Source organism: Pomacea canaliculata, linkage group LG11, assembly GCF_003073045.1.
Source record: "Pomacea canaliculata isolate SZHN2017 linkage group LG11, ASM307304v1, whole genome shotgun sequence".
Classification (NCBI taxonomy): domain Eukaryota; kingdom Metazoa; phylum Mollusca; class Gastropoda; order Architaenioglossa; family Ampullariidae; genus Pomacea; species Pomacea canaliculata.
In genome coordinates this window covers 13,254,894-13,271,933 of record NC_037600.1, presented here as the reverse complement: position 1 = coordinate 13,271,933, position 17,040 = coordinate 13,254,894, and the positions used below count along the sequence as shown (strand labels likewise).

At 44.3% G+C, this 17,040-nt stretch overlaps 1 protein-coding gene and 1 long non-coding RNA gene across 2 annotated transcripts in view; one reads left to right on the top strand and one right to left on the bottom strand.

The window, feature by feature from the left end:
• The window catches only part of LOC112575099, a 98,521-nt gene that overhangs the window by 13,623 nt on the left and 67,858 nt on the right, over positions 1–17,040 (top strand). The window lies entirely within an intron of this gene.
• On the bottom strand, positions 594–6,316 carry LOC112575096. The gene is made up of 2 exons (XM_025256675.1): positions 4,456–6,316; positions 594–3,137 (listed from the first exon to the last, which is right to left on the bottom strand). Exons 1-2 carry the CDS (start codon positions 4,467–4,469, stop codon positions 2,621–2,623), a joined length of 531 nt encoding a protein of 176 aa, XP_025112460.1. The 5' UTR covers positions 4,470–6,316; the 3' UTR covers positions 594–2,620.

The window sequence follows — 17,040 nt, the reverse complement described above, 5'->3', positions numbered from 1 at the left end:
GCGGGCGCCAGAGTTGAGCGGTATTCAATTAAAAAAAAACACAGAAAGCTTGAAAGGGTAATGTGCCCTACCAAGATGGCTTTATGTGGCCCTTAAAACAGCGCTGCGGTTCACACACACCATTCAAAGCAAGTGTTTAACGAGCTAAACATCTGGTTACAAAAGAAGTGTTTGCTTGCTGTCATTTGTTCAAATCCCCGCTGTGTGCTAGTTGGGGAGGGTAGGGGCAGGGCCATGTTTCTTTGCATTTTCGTGAATGAAAAACATCCTCGCAAGGGGCGTCGATGGCAATAAAAGAAACCCCACGGTGCAAAGCGTTGAGGGGTTGGCTGTTACAACCAATAACGAGCAAGAACGACGTGAATGAATGTTTGAAAACAGTCTGGCAGCTCTGTTTAGAATAATGTAGTCCTGCGTTTTCTGGATGTAGTAATTTTGAACGAGTTTGTAACACATCGACTTGCATACCCGTTCTTTAATGCAAAGCCGACGATGTTCACAAATTCTCTTCCTCGTTAATGTTAACTTAAAAATAAATCAGTCAGAAGAATTGGTGTTAAGGTCACAGATGTTCCTGGTGAACTGAGGTGTCTAAAGAGACATTCTGAAAGAAAATGTGTTTATTCACCAAGAGTTTGATAAACGCAAGAATGTGTGCTTGGTACTTTCGATGCGTTGCAGCCCAGACCCGATCCATACCAGCACTATAATAACAATGATAAAAATGTAAAAAAGTTTTATTGATTCATTACACAGTGTAGCAATGCAGTTTGTTTTCTTGTACGTTCGTAACATAACCACCAGTATCAGCAAACAGTAGAAAACATTTCAACAGCACGAGCTTTAAATACATTGATCCAATCGTTTGTACACAATTATTAGTCTTTGTCATTTGCAGCACAGGAAATTACACAATAATAACACAGTATCATTTCACATGGATGGCTTCTGAACTGAAAACATTCATGCGGCGAAGGTTCTTATAAAGATGGTCCTCAGCCTACCAAAAATAAAAAAAAAAAAAAAAAAAAAAAGAAAGAAAAGGAGACTCAAAATGACCATGTCAGAATTTATATACAAGTATTAACAAAAGCATACATATACATATATACAATACAAATCGATTTTTTCTGGTTGATCATGCCAGTAGCATACTTATCTCATACAAACAGATTTGCATGTCAATGTTCAGAATCTCATATGGTGAAATGACGAACTACTCTCTCTCTCTCTTACATATATATTTCATTTCCTATTTACAATCACACATTTATTACTAACATTAGCCGTGCACTGCATACATCGCAAACATGTTAGTTTATATGTTTTTCCTCGAGAGCATAAGACCGCAACAACTCCTCGCCAGGGGACCCGGTTTTGGGCAGCCTCCCCACCCCACCCCTCTACTGTTCTTTTCCAAATCGCAAACATGCCCACATATATTCGTAGAAATAACACAAAAACATACACACACAAGGGTACATTCTTTTCTCTCCTATTCCCATTTGAGTGTACACGCATGTGTGCCCACTGATAGTTCACAAGCACAAAAAAGAAAGCCGTTAACAGCATCCGACCCAATGGGAAAATTTGAACATGGAAGGTGCTCTAGTCACAAAAGTAAAAGTTAGAAATTAAATTTCGCTACAAAGGTGCAGCGTTCAAAGATGTCAACAATAAAAAATATGAACAAAGAAAAAAGAAAAGTTATGGGCAATTGACAATCATAAAAAAACAAAAAAGAAAAGCAAACTTACATCAAGGCTATTCATGTGCGAACTACAACACACAGGTAGCTAAAACAAATACCATTTGATTTAGAAAGAAAAGGAGTACCTCGTGTAAGTCGCACCATCGCCAAATTCCTGCTATAGATAAAAGTTTTTCAACACAAACTTTCCTGGAGTGTAGTTGCTGTTATCTTCCGAAGCAGCTGAACAGGAAAATAAGGGAACTGTCTTCTGGACAGTGTCCAGATGTCAAGAGCTCCCTGGTTCTGTAGGTTCGACGAAGATGTGTTCACAGGTTTAAAAAAAAAAGACTTTCTGGATCTTTCTTATATTCATGTGTCAGAGAAGCGACTCAGCTGCCCCTGTGGGTGGCGGCGCTGGTGTCGTTTCGCGCCTAATCTTGACTCTCAGCGACTCAAGCACACGACAGATCCGTCGCTTGCACGTGCACCACACAACAACAACGACAACTGCTACCAGGGCAATCCAAAATAACAGTCAAACCCACGAAGAGGCGCCAGTCAAAGAAACCTTCACCGGGTGTCTTTTCAGTGTCATCGCTTTCGCCATTTCCACCATCACCAGGAGCCGGTGACGGGGGACGACTGGTGATGACACTGGGACGTGTAGTCGTCTTCTGTACGGTCGTTGCGCTGGCGGGCTCTCGCCTCACCCTATCGTAACAGGAATAATCCGGTTCCGTCGCCAGGTCGTCGCAGCTGAGGTCAGAGTTCGGGTCAGAGATATTTCTGGTCCTTCCCTGAGGGCATTCCTCCCGCACGCACGTGCATCCCCCGTTGTGGAAGTGGCCTCGACGACAGGTGTCGCTGTCAGGCGCAGTTCTGAACCCTTCCCCACAGACGCACCGATTGTCTTCGCTCGGTCCTCCTCTACAGAAGAGTTGCTGTCCCTCTCCACCGCAGTTTGTTTTGTTGCTTGGTGCAGTACGGGTGGTAAAGCCTGTCTGACGGTCTGTCAACGTCCTCGTAACTGTCGCTACCGCACGGCTGAGTTGTAAATTCAGGGTACCCACTGGCGTTTTCTCTGAGCACCCCGTAATGCCCCATCGGTACTGTTGTTTTGGTCAGGCAGGCGGGAAAGATGGCCAGGCCACCCGTGTCTGTATAACTTTGCTGGCAATGCAGGGTTGTTCTTGGGTAACTCCCGCAGCAGACAGCGGATAACTTGCTCCAGTACAGTTTGTCTTTAGGTAAATCTTGAGAGGGACATTCTGTTGCAACTCTCTCAAATTGTTCCCAGCATTTCGGTGGTAGATCCTGCGAAGATCGCTTGAAGTCAACACCAATAGCCTCTGATGTGACAAAACACTGGCTTATGATGAGGGACAGAAGCAGGGCATCAAAGACGACTCCACCACAAACCCTTTTAACCTCACGCATGGTCATCCTGGAAAAAAAACGAACACCCATTGTAAATACTTTCACATTGTATTCGTGTCATCTGGCCTAAATACCTTCACTGCATACTGTAGACTTCTGTCACATTATTTATAAATAGAAGAATTATTTCATATCTGAATGCGTTGGCGAAAATGTTCTCGGTATTTTATGGAGTAACATTTAGGTAAGGTCTGTTACATCCACTCTGTCCCACGAATATGCCGGCATACTGCTGTGCTTGGAGAATGAATGTTTGCATGTATAATAAGGTTTAAAATTTAATACCAAGCTTATCATAATATGTCAGTGATGGAAGCTGTGGAGTATCACTCAACTAAGCATTACTCTGTGCGCTCTTTTTAGTCTTTGTTCAAAAATCAAGAAAGGGAAAGGGAGAGTATAAGTGAGTCATTTTAGGGAAATGACTGGGGCACAGCTTCCAATTCTGTGAAGACAAACATGCTGAGTGCACAGACAGGATATGACAAGCAGGGAAAAAGAGGAGTACATGGATATAGGGGTGGGGGTTAGGATAAGTAACCAAGTTGAGGTTGACTTAAAAGAGCTGCTCCGCATACACTCTCTTTGTGCCAGACACTCCCACTAATCTAGGAAGTAAATACAGTGGAGTCAACAACAACAACACACTGACAGTCTGACTACTTTATACGCACGCACACCTTTCTTATCCCTAAGTGTTGACCTGTATTAGTCATACAACCACGAGAACACACCAGGCACCCATCCACATTCCACTCTCTCACACACACACACAAACACAGAATCACACATAGACACACTCACAAACACACAATACAACATAGACACACTCACAAACATACAGCCAGTCACACAAACACACAATCACGCATAGACACACTCACAAACATACAGCCAGTCACACAGACACACAATCCCACATAGACACACTCACAAACATACAGCCAATCACACTAACACACACACAGGGCGAGAGATCATTTACAAAAGCGTTTTTTAAAAATGGCGAGCAGCTATCTTCCTCAGCTGAAAGAAAAACGAGCGAAGAACGTGTGTTTACGAGACTCATCCGTGTTGACTTGCGTCACAACCGTGTCAATCGTTGTTGGCACATTAGCGCGACACGCCACTCACACCGGTATCAGCTTCTATTAATAGTTCAACTGTATCTGACAAGCCTCGAGAGAGTAGTTCTCGCCAAAAGTACATTCCCTGTTAAACCACACAACTGAAGCTTAAACGTTACATTTTAACACGAGCAAAGCCAAATAGCGACAGTTAAACCAAGACGAGAAGGAGTTTAGTAGGTAATTTATTTCCCTCACCTGTACATCGCCATAGTGAAATCTTTTCGTCACATTCCCAAGGTCGCCTGTACCGTGTAAACTGTTTATTAACTGTTCAAAACTCGAGGCGTTTTGAACTCACAGCTCCATGAATGTTTCCGTCATAAGACAGGCTGTACAAACGAAAACTCGTGTCACCTCCGCCCTCATTTCTACCAGAGTTAAAGCGACATCGACTGACGAAAACCGTGAAGGGTCCTCGCCATTCACTTGTCAGCTACTGTGTGACGGAGTGAGCTGCCTTGGCACAGGTCACTATGATCTCATGCCGCACCCTGTGTATACCCGTCTTTGTACACCCCCACTACTTCCACCTTGCGCTAGCTGCTTGAACTGCACAATCGATTTATTGATTGATAGTAGTCGTGAAGAGAGGGAACGAGAGCACTAATATTTTGACCGTTGTTTCCTTTTTAGTTTTTTTCCTTTATTTGCTTCGTTTGGTGTTTTTTTTTTTCGCCTCAGTGCTCAAACCTGAAAGAAAGAAAGAGAGAATAAATTATCCTGCAAATTATTGTGGTCTACTGGGTACTTTTCAGTGCCATATTTTATTTATTTCCTGTAAACAAATAGAAAAAACCGAACTTTGACGAGTGTCGATGATCGGATATCACAATGTAGAAAACGTCTTTTCTACTTTTGGTTCAGTTGATAAGACCACCACTCCCACCAAGACGCTGATGAAAATGAAACTAAGACCACAAACATTATCACTTTCTTGGTACCACCAACAGTATCACTTGCCCACTGAGACGCAGGAAAATGCAAATGGGCCTCATGAGAGAATTTATCACCTTCCGAAGAATCAACCCAACATCAAATGGTGACCAGGGACACCCCACGTGTAGGAAGAGGCAACAGCCTCCGACAAAGAGAAACTCGCCACTTTCCTTCCTAATCTGCGTGATGGCGACTGGAAGTCCGTCTCGAGGAGACTTCAGACAGTTGTTGTTTGCTGGACTCAGTGTATGTCTAGTGTATTGGAAGTTTACCCCAGCGCGAGGTTACACATGGTATTGATGGCGTGAGAAAACAACTGTGAATTGTGAACTGTGAACAGTGAACATTGTGTGAGGCAAGCGACATCGAAGAAAGTTATAAAAGTACAAGTTCTGACCTAGATGTAAACGATTACTGTATATATGTACTGTTTTATTGCATCTTTCCTTTAAATTACATTCTTATGTTTCATAGGTTATTATATATAGAGATATATTTTAGTTATTTTGTGAATGAACATGTATGAGTGTTGCAGCGAAGTGCTTGAATGTTAATGAAGTGCGTTTAATGTAAGTCAGAAAACAGTTATCAATTGCACGAAAGAACTCTACTGTACTTGCCTGTTATAAAAAGAAGTGCTAAGTATCTGACATCTTAGAAGATGTCTTCGAGAATTTAATCTGAAAAAAAGCAGCTTCTGTCTGACATTATCAAAGAAGTAGTTTGAAAGTTTATTAATAAGGGCAAAAGCAGTGCCAGTTTGCCAGAGAGCGAGCTAGTAAAAAATTACAAAACAGTTCTTTCAACAGGGTAACCAGAATACAAAAGACACTATCACATCAGAAGTACAAGTTGCATGCACGCGAGGGCGTGTATGTTTGTGTGTGTGTGTCAGCTGGGTACGATCACACCTGACTGTTCACCTACCCGACATTTACCACCCCGTTCGTAAGATTGAAGTAATGGCATATTATAGATGTCGCATGATTTCTTTTCCTCTAAATTTCGTTTCTCCGAGATAACCATTTCTTCCCACTGTAGCTGTGCACAAACATCATGACTCATCAGCTTACGGCTGTTTGTTTACTCGTTGGCAGACAAGATTGTCGGCTCTGCTCTCTGATTTGAGCCAAGCGAGAGCAATGTACTCCAGTCACCATTTTTCCGCAAACTTTAGTTGCACTAACGGGCACATGTCGAGGCGACTGAATGTAACTATTTTTATGAAACTGCTGGTAGCTGTTGATCAAGGCTGAGCACACAAGTGGGAATGGCCATGTTGCCATATGTTTACAAAGGTCTTTTGGACTATACTTTTCACAAAGTTTAAGATCGAGCTTTAATATTTTATAACGCTTACTCATTTCTAAAACAGAAACCAAAAATATTGTTCTTCAATTATTAAGGTTCATTGCTACTATGAGCAATGCTTCATTTTCCATCTCCAGACATTTTCTCTCTTTTTCTCCTTCTCGCTCTCTCACCAATTAGGCCAAGGGCACGAGTTTCGATACAAGCTCAGCCATGTCCCACCCCAACCCGTCACCTGAGGAGTGTAAATAATACCGCAGCGCCCTTTCCCAGCCATTCATGGAACCATCTCTTCCGGGTGACGTGGCAAGCTCCGGTTCCGAAGAGCAGCCCACGTGATTTGAGTGTGGCACGACTATTTTAGCTTATCAGTCAAAAGGATTTGAGTCAGCTCTGTTTAATAATCACATTTTTGTGTTAAGTCGTGTATTTAAACAGGTTTCATGAAAAAACACTCAGGTCGAAACCTTTGTCAGTTGAGTTTTATTTAGGTTCTGACCCCTAATGGGGGTAGTAGTGTAGATGAAGCTCTCCTCATGGCCTGTGCTCTGCTAGATGCGGCATGGGTGATGCACCTAGATGACTTGACACTTTCGGAACAGCTCATGTGCGGCCATCACCCCACCTCATGTTTTTTGTTTTTTCTTTCCAGCATATGATAGTCTTGACGAGGCTAGTGCGACAGGTCACGTGAGCAGCAAACCTGGTACCGCGTTATTTATTCCTCTTAGGGATGAGTCACTCATCGTTTGACTGCAACCGATAAGAACAGCAGCAAAATTTGTGAGAGTAGCATTTGAATATTGTTACACATCGTCTGGTAGAACGGTGAACAAAGAATATTCAGGGCAACAGTAACAAAACACAATCACTGTCCCGTGTGCCATGCTGCGACACACACCTTCTAGTCTCCTCCAGTTTGCAAGACTGTGCACACACACATTCGCCCACAACAAACATGTATGTCAGTTTGCATTTCAAGTTATTGACACGTAATCGGGACACCATTGTGGATTCTGTCTGAGCTTTTGACTTACACAAGATGCAAAAGCTGACACATCCTTACAGCCTCGAATGAGGCAGAGTAATGCTTAAAAAAAGAATGCGGAAAAAAAGAAAAAGAAAGAAAGATACAGCTTTCTCGGGATAAAATATTTTGCTCCTGAAACCAGTAACTTCCAGTGTAATAAAAAGTCAGACATTTACAGGTTACTTGTGGGTGTCTTTCACCGCATTGACTGGGTGTTTTGGACATCTGATGTATCAGTTCTTTTTATTCATCTTCACCAGCAATCGAAGAAGGTCGTTGTGAAACCAGGATGTGGAAACAAGCAGGAGTCTTAGGTATGGGCGGCGAGCATGAGGTCAGGACAGGTCGGTGTTACACGGCTTCCACTTACTGTAATCCCTGGTAAACAAGTTATGACTCATAGCATCGTGATTTATGTCTTCGACTGCTCGCATTCCCACCTGCACAGCGATGAGGCCGCGAGGTGAAGACGCGCATCAAGGGTGTTCCGACTGGCCACTAAGGCGTGTCAGGGTTAATTGTATTCCTTCCCGCACAGTGCGATACGCGGCACTCCTGCGACCTGCTTGCAGTACAGTTTTTGCCGCTGCCGAAAACAACAACGGGGACTGGAACTCTAACCCCCTTCTCCTTAACTTGAGGTTAGGGGTTTGTGCGGTGCGCATGAGCAGGAGTCAATCTAACCCTAACATTGAATTTTGTCAACAAGTGACCGTGAGACAAGCGTGAAAACATGCGCACATATTCTCGCTTTATTTATTTCTCTCAATATATATATATGTTCAGACATATGCACACATATATAAAGTAAAAGTAATCCTGTGGCCTGTAAGTTGTTTGGGAGAGGGAATGGGAGAGTAAAGTGCTAACGCACTCTTTTCGGGAACAGCTTATTGTAAGAGCCGTGTGCATCACCTGTCCCTGGGTTCCTGCCTTCTGTTCTCGAGATACGTGCATACAGACATGCACAAACAGATGTTAACAACACAGACCTCAGGACTTTGTGTGCATGATGATGATCGTAGACGTCTATATATATATATCAGTGAAGTTGTGGTAAGGCTCTATATGGTGTTGAAGATGTTTAACTGTGCTCGTGCCTATTCTGAAGCCAACTTGTTCTTCTGCTGCCAGCTCTTGGTTGAAGGACTCATGGCACCTTTGCATGACCCAAAGCTTTTCCTAACTTTATAGACTTGACAGAGTTTGGCACGAAGGGTTCGTGGTATGTGATGCGGAACTTAAGCGTCAAAGAGGGATACGTTCCAACCACCGAAAAGCTATACAAAAACTCAATGAGCACAGTACAGCAACCAGTTAGGATGCTTCTTTCAGACAACAGTAGGTGTTCATCGTGGACAAATGACTAACTTTATTAATCCCAATGAGCAGTTATATTATAATAATAGAGAGTCTGCTCAGTTACGAAAAGACAACAACAGAAAATTAAAGGCTAGTTACATTACTCCTGTCCTGTCCAACATCTTCCTGGAGAGCATCATGCAAACTTTCTGTTTATAACCATCACACCTCCGTTTCCACTGGTCGGAGGCCCGCTTAAGGTGCGCTTTGTAGACGTTGTCCATTATTTATTGACTAAAACACTCACCACGCCTCGCGCATTTCCCTCTTTAGTCTTATCAGCGTGTGCGCGCAACGAGGGAACGAATTTTTTTTTTTCTTTTTTTCTTTTTTTTTTTTTTTTTTTTAACGACCTTATGCCGTATTGATGTAGTGAAGTCGTCGTCCCAGGTAAATCAAGGGGATGCGTCTTTCTCCATAATCATGAAGCGGCGTGAAGACCCGGACATTGCTTTTTTTTTATTATTATTATTATTTCTTACTGCTGGAACCACTTTTATAAATCGGTGGCAAGATCTTCGACGATCATTCTGAAGTAACATTAAAAATGATTTTTAAAAAACAAGCAAAGCAACATCCGAGGGGCCTGGACCGAGTGTTTGTAACTAAAGAGAACAGACGTTTCTCGTTGTTTTCGTTTATCCCACCGACTTACCCTTGTGTCATGAATGTGGCCTCTGGGCTTACAGGCGGAAGAAACCATTTGTCCCTGCTCCGCAGAAGTGTGTGCCCACCGTGTAGAATATTACACCCATGACTAACATGTCAACAATCAGTTTGATTAACAAACAGTAAGCGTTATACAAAAAGAGGAAGCTTTATGTTTTTTTGCAGATAAGCATTACTTTGTCTCGTTCGAGGCTGAAAGGATATGTCAGCTTTTACATCTTGTGTAAGTCAAACGCTCAGACAGAAGCCACAATAGCTCGCCGCTGTTTGCGCATTCAAGCGCCTTTCGTGTGCCTCTGTTATCACGACAGGGCGGGTGACAACTCGACCTCAGCACCTGTGTGACCTGTCAAGGATGGCGACTGAACCAGCTGTAGGCAGGTGTTGTTTTTTTTTTAAATCTATTGTTTGTGAAGAGGGGAGATGGTGGTGGGCTGAGCCTAAACGGCAATAATATCATTTGGCACCTTGTGTGAAGTGAACATAGATGTGGGCTCTGTTTACAGAAGGCCGAGCGTCAGTTCTCTCACGTATCCGGCTTCTTTGATTAATAATTCGTATTATTGGCAACTGTAATTGATATAATCAAATCCTTGCTGTAACCTAGCACAGGAGGGTTCAAGGAGGTTCACGGATCCGCCAGTCGTCACGTATTGTCACGTAACGGTCTCATCGCGATATTCCTTGCTGTTGCCATGGAGATATCAGGCCAAGGCTATTGCACACGACCTGCGCAGTTCGTGACGCACAATGTTGGGTTGGGTCTTCTCCGGCAGTCATGTAGGAGCCTGAACCTACAGAGATATGCAATGTCAAGGCTGCTACTATGCTGTTTCATGCTCGAGTTCATAAATTGTGAAATGCAGTTTGTCGGACTATGCCGCAAGGTGACCCCTGTGCCGTGCATAGACAAAGACTGACCCAACAAAACTCCTCTGTGGTTCTTTGTCAATCGAGTTTTATATGCTCATTCTTTTCCTTACATGTATCACATTTTAGACTTGCATTTCAGAAACAACCTCGTAATCCATTTTTCAGCTGTCTAGAGATCTTTTGTTTTGATCTGTCTATCCAAGAGACTGTTTTGTTTTATATCGCGGTCAGTCAGCACGTGACATTCCCACATACTGCATCTGTTTACAGGCCCGGATGTCTTGCCTTACAGTTGCTGGCTCGGTGTACACACCAGTTTCAGCCTTCCTTCTCCCGCTTTCATCCCCTGCCATCCCTAAGATCCTAACTTTCTGCTGATAAGTTTTGCACATACTGTAGCCGTGATACCTTGATGTGCAAGTGCATTGGTGACACTCGCGTCTCCCACTCACTTCTTCCACGCATGCGCAGACCGCCTTTTAGTTTATCCTAATAATTATGGTGTCCGATGTTTAACTGGTTTTCGTTGAAATCGCTATAGAGGGGTGGGTAAAGAAAGATTTTAGAAACAATGTTACAAGTTTCTTTTATTAAGAATTGGATCTTTTACTTTGTTTCCCAGACCCACTCCACACAACACCTTCAAGTCCTTTCACTCCCATTATGAAATTTAAGATTGTTTACGTTGTTTACGAGACTGGAGATACTAGTCAGGGGAACTCAAAGTATAAACAATGGAAAGTCTTCCTGCAAGTGCGATATTGACAGAAACATTATTTCATTTGTACTGTACCTATTTTGATCCAGGCTTAGTGGGGGAGGGAGGTAAGAAATGTGAGACAGGTAAAATCCGTCCCCTCCCAGCCCGCCAGCCACTATTTTCACTCCTTCCATCCCTTATAGGAGGGCCACCCCCTTTAGAAAAGGAATACGTGCTGCATGTGACCAGCCACTACCCCCACGGTTCTCAAACGGTGGGGCGCGCCCCTCTTGGGGGGGGGGGCGACGTGCTTGTTAGGGGGGCGTGAAGGTGGTCATTTTTTGAAAGTTTCTTATTTCTTATTCTTTTTTGAAAGTTTTGAAATTAGCTTACATTGCTGGCTTTAGGGAGGGGGGTTACAGGTAAAAGGTTGAGAACCGCTGCACTACCCCGACACCTCCCATCCTCTTTCGAATATGTGCTGTATGCCTCGCCTGCCTTTACTGAAGGAGTGAGAGGAGTGGGGGTAGTGACTGGCGGATTGGCTGGCACGGTGTTGCCTGGCTTATGTTTTTTGCTCTTTGTATCAGACTCGTTTGCGCAGCGTTAGTCGATAATGCCATCATATTTTGACAAAAGGACATCCAACTGAGCCCACCTGACATGTTCTAGTAACAGATGTTTACGATCAGCTCAGCACCGATATCTTTGCACTGCAGCTACAAGAAAGAAAAAAAAACCGTTCCGCTTGTCAGCTGGAAACACTTTAATCACAGCCACAACTAAACCCACAAAAACCACTGTTACCCGAGTAGCTAACTAATAGCGATAAGTGATAACCCTTGTAAAGTCCGGATAATAAGGTGAACACACGACACGTCCGATGACGCTGATGTTCACGGCTCCTCCTGATCTTACACCGGAAACAAACATATTGTTGCCACCGGGATGTTTTACACTCTTTTCGCCACCCTTCAGGAGCATTGAGAACACGAAAGACAACAGGCTCTAGCTCATTGTTGAAGATGGTGGTCACCGGATGAAAGCATTTCTTAAGTTTCGATTTAGCTTATACTCCTTACTCGGCTTTGCCCTCCTCGTCTCTTTTTCTGTCCTTCCATTCATTCCCCTTTTCTTCTTTCTCTACAAACACTTCTCTACACTGCTGACTTACCGCAGACAGGCGTTCACACCGTGGACCCAACACACGAACACCCACAGCTACTACCAGACATCTCAGACAAACGGGCACACCCCACTCACTCAAAAACACTGTCACACATCGTGGACACACTGCAGACACACTGAAGACACCGACAAACACTGCAGACACGCGGACACACCACAGGACATACCGCAGTCAGTGACAAACACTGTTTATCTGTGTTTATCACCGTGCAAGAACTAAGGCACTATCACAGCCACGACAAACACTGCCAGATGTTGCGTTCCGACCCTGGCGCGGGATGCCGCCGAATCCGCTCGAACAGCCGGAGACGAGCGCAACCCCTCCGCTCGGCCGGAGCGCTTGCTTAATACCTTCGAACAAGGCTGAGCGAGTCACACAACAAACGTGACAAAGTTTACAAACGACGTTTATTATAAACATAAAAAAACACATGAGGAAAGCATCAAAATAATTCCATAAGGTCGTGTGCAAGGATGTTACAGTAGGCAAAGAAGAAAAAAAAAAAAAAAGGGAGACAAACCCCGCCGCACTGCTGGTGGCGAGTCAATGTCCGCTAAGGTGTTGCTGGGGCAGCCCATCCTTCTGGCGCGTGCCGCATAAAGCGGTGAATCTCTCTCTGACAGCTGTCGTCGGTTTCTCCTCGGGGACTTGGTAGTGAGTCCTGTCGCTGGTCACACCACTGGTACTCCCGATGTCGGCCACCTGCGCGAGGTCCGTCAGCGCTCGACGAGGAGATAAGGGCATGTCCGCGACAATGGCGAACTTAGAAAGGCAAGTGCGAACAGCTGGAAGAGCAAATCAACTGAGAATATATTGAAGAACACGTTAGAAAATATAAAAACAAGGAAGCTGTAAAGAAACAATTCGTCAATCAAAAGGCGGACTTAACATAGCTCAGTGTCAAATAAATCTTTAGCATAAGTTGTCTAATGTGAGCTATAAGACGACGGGGTCCTTTAAACATACAAATCCATTATAACAAGGGTGGCCACATGCGCGACCGGCCAAACAATCATCCTACATGGTGATGCACATTTACCCACAAAAAAAACGTAAAGCATAACTCCGACACGTAAAACCCCTCTCTCGCACTACAATGCTAACCCGGGCCCTATAGACTAGAATAGTGTGGAACTCAAAGAGATATACTCTGCACCCAAATCGGCTTGTGATGGTAGAGACCAGCGCCGGCCGCTAGGGCCACGGTCCTCCACCGTCCCCCACGTCCGGCGCCGCGTCCGTTGCTGGATGAAGACTCTCCAGAAAAGACAGAAAAACGCGCCAAGGGACCCCAACGCGCGCGAAAAAGCAAAGAAACAGACAAGAGAAAGGGGGGGGGTTGCTTGTTTCCCATCCCGAAAGAAAAAGATACCTGTGACGCCGCGAGTCAGGGCTCTTGGGCTCGCGAGACGGATAGGGTTACACAAGGACCCGGTAAACCGTCCCTTGATTCTCCCCATCCGTACGTACACACCCAGCGACAGGCCATCGCAGTACGGAAAGCACAACACGGACAGCAGAAAAATCGCCGACACGCGACACCAGACACCCTGGAGACATCACGGACACCGGCAGACACCCATTCCGAATACCTTTAGACACCCTCTTTCTTTTTCTCTCAGTCTATTCTTTTTCTTTCTCTGTGTAGGTGTGTGTGTGAGAGAGAGAGAAAGGCGAGCGTGCAGTGTGAATACATTAAAGCACGTGTGTTCAGATCGAGCAGAGATTTAAAAATAACTTTGACCGTGAATGTAGCACAAACCTAACCCCGCCAAAGACTGGGACAGAGGTGAGGAAGCTGTCGCAGAGGTGCGCGTTAGGTGCAACGAAGTCGGGCGACGAGGCTGTACCTGGCAAAGCGCCAAAAACACGCCCCAGCATGAGGACGGCAGGCCGAGAAACTGTTGTGCTGGATAATGTTTGTATTACAGAGCGTGCGTGCGTGGAAAATAAATAACCTATTATCATATTTAATCTGTTAAAATAGAACCAACACAAGGGAAAACAAAAACTGAGAAATTAACTGAGGTGTGTTAATACTAATTCGCTGATGTAGTCCAACCACCAAAAGTTACTTTTGCAGAAGGAACTTATTGAGATTGTGTTCTGATTTGTTTTTAAATGATCCATTACTAAATAGGGTTTGAATTTAAGTAATCCTATTCATAATATAAGTGTCTACAAAAAGGCATAACTTTTAAATGTGACTCACTTGGCCTAAGATCATTGAAATGGGGTATGGAAGGGGATGCAAAAACCAGTGGGCTAATGCGTTACACAAGGTAAATTAGCTTGTTATGACAACTGCTCAAAAGATTGCAAGCCTGGGCGCCTTAACATTAATCTGATATATTGATAGAATCAGCAATCTGCCTGTAATCCTCTACCTATTATTTACTTTCATTCACAAAACACTCACAGAGGGTGGCTGTGACGAAAGAGGCGGGAGGATGGCTAACTCGCCGGAGGGAAAGGGGTCACTTCAGCTGGTTCGCTCCACCCGACTTTCGCCCTCACACCCAGTCCCCCGCCTGTTCACACGTCCGCACGCCGTACAGACTAACAGAAATCGCAGATCGCATGAAGTCACATCGTTGCTCTGCCCACATGATGACCTAAACACCGTCCCCCATAAACTAACTCTTACCTCAAGCCGGTCATTGAATGGTTTACAGTTAGTGTGTTGAATCTCCCGCCAGGCTTTGCGCTTTCCTTCACATTGTTTGAATGAAACTCCGTTGTTTTCACCAAGGTTTACTCATCGGGACTACAAGGCTCAATGTTTAGACATTGGCTAATGAAATATATGGCAGCTTATTCCTTGTTTAGTTTTAACCCCAAGTGTGCAGACATTCTTTTTAAGGAGATTTAAGATGGAAGAGTGCAGACTAGCGTTTATTACTTCCCCCCCCCCCGACCCCTCTTATAAGCTGTAAAACTACGACGTGTTACTAGCAGCTCCCACAACTCTACACACGCACACACGCATCCGGGTTCCAGAACATTTGGTAAGCGCTTATGATGAGTACCGTGAGAACTTTATCGCGGTTTCTGATAGCAAACTGTTGAATAGTTTACCGAGGCCTAACAGCCTGCAACAAGGCGAGAGGTAAAAATGGTCTTGGCACACAGCCAGCTGTCCGTGAATCGACTGACGAGACGAGACACGCGGGTGCAACATTATCAGTCGGGTACACAATGTCATGCGGGGGTGGCCCAGACAGCTTACGCGTGGGTGAAAAGAAAGAAAAAACGGCAAAATGTCTGGTTTGTCACGGCGACTATTCGGCCTCTGAGTTTTTCATTCACTGATCTCCTGTACACCCGCGCGTGACAACCAAGCGTTAAAAGTATAGGAGCATCATTAGTGGTTTAATCGACCCGTTGATGATGTCGACCGAGTACCTTTTTCTGGTGGGGCAACGGTTAGCGCTTGTCACCAGTCCAGTGATTGGCCAGGTGCAAATAAAATCTAGTTTCTCACGGCGACCTATCGGTCTCTGATCTTCAACGAGTCGATTGAACCATAGACGTTATACCCTATGGACAGTCAACTCAGGCGCGGGAACAGATCTCTTGCGCCACGCATGCGCTGGACCACGGGTGGTACTCGCCTTTTCCGGCTTCGTCTTTCACAGTGTGTCGCAGTGCTTCTGTCGTGATTTATTTATTTATTTTTTTTTTTTGAGATGCCAAGCAGCAACTGTACGATTCCGGGATGCCCTGCTTGCAAAGTTCGAATCAAAGGTTTATGATCATTTTTCCGCATAAGAATAGATAATAAAGACTGGGAAAAAGCTCTTTTGAGAGCTGTTGTGATTCTAGCTGCAGCATCGAAAGAGCGACCACTTGCTCAGACATTATATTGTTATATTGAAGCTAGTCACCTAGCTAGCGTGTGAGATAAATATAACCTTTTATATTTTATAATAATTCGACTTTCCAGTGGTTCTAAGTATTGGTGTGCCAGATGAAAAGATTTAAAGTTGTAAAAATAATCGAACTATTAATCACCTAGTATAAACATTTTGACTCTTAACATAATTACAAATACTACGATGCAACGCTGTATTTTAGTGTAGAATTTTTCATTATCATTCACATATTAATAAATATATTTCAAAACATACTTACTAAGAAAATTTCTTCAATAGTAAAGGATTGAAAGATACTCGCGGATACAAAACAAAGCGACTGGCTATTGCCTGTACCCCACCTACTCTTACACCCCGCGGACACGAGTTGAGTCAACGCTTTCCCACTGCGCGCGCCTCGTGTTGGCTGTCCATAGGGAATAACGTCTATGATTGAACCGAAAATAATGCTCGTCTACTTGTAAAGCTTTGTCAAGTGCAGGCGTACATTGATGTGCGCGTAACACAATAATGCAGGCACGCGCGCGCGCGAGCGCGCACACACACACACACAGATCAAACCACAAGGAGAGAGAGAAAGTGTATGATGCAAGAAATTTCGTGAAGAGGTAAATTTTTAGGCCAGATATGAGGGTTTCTGACTTCGGCAAATTACGAGGATAAAGTGGCGTAAAGTTCCAGTGGGGTCTGAGAAATAACAGGATCATTAACCAAATTTCTCCCGTCTGATGCCTGACATAGAGAGGAGGGCAACACAAGCGAAGAGTGTTTCATGATCAGCTAACTGGTCCGATACTCCATTCCTTTTCCCCGAAAGACCGATACCTGCGAGCAA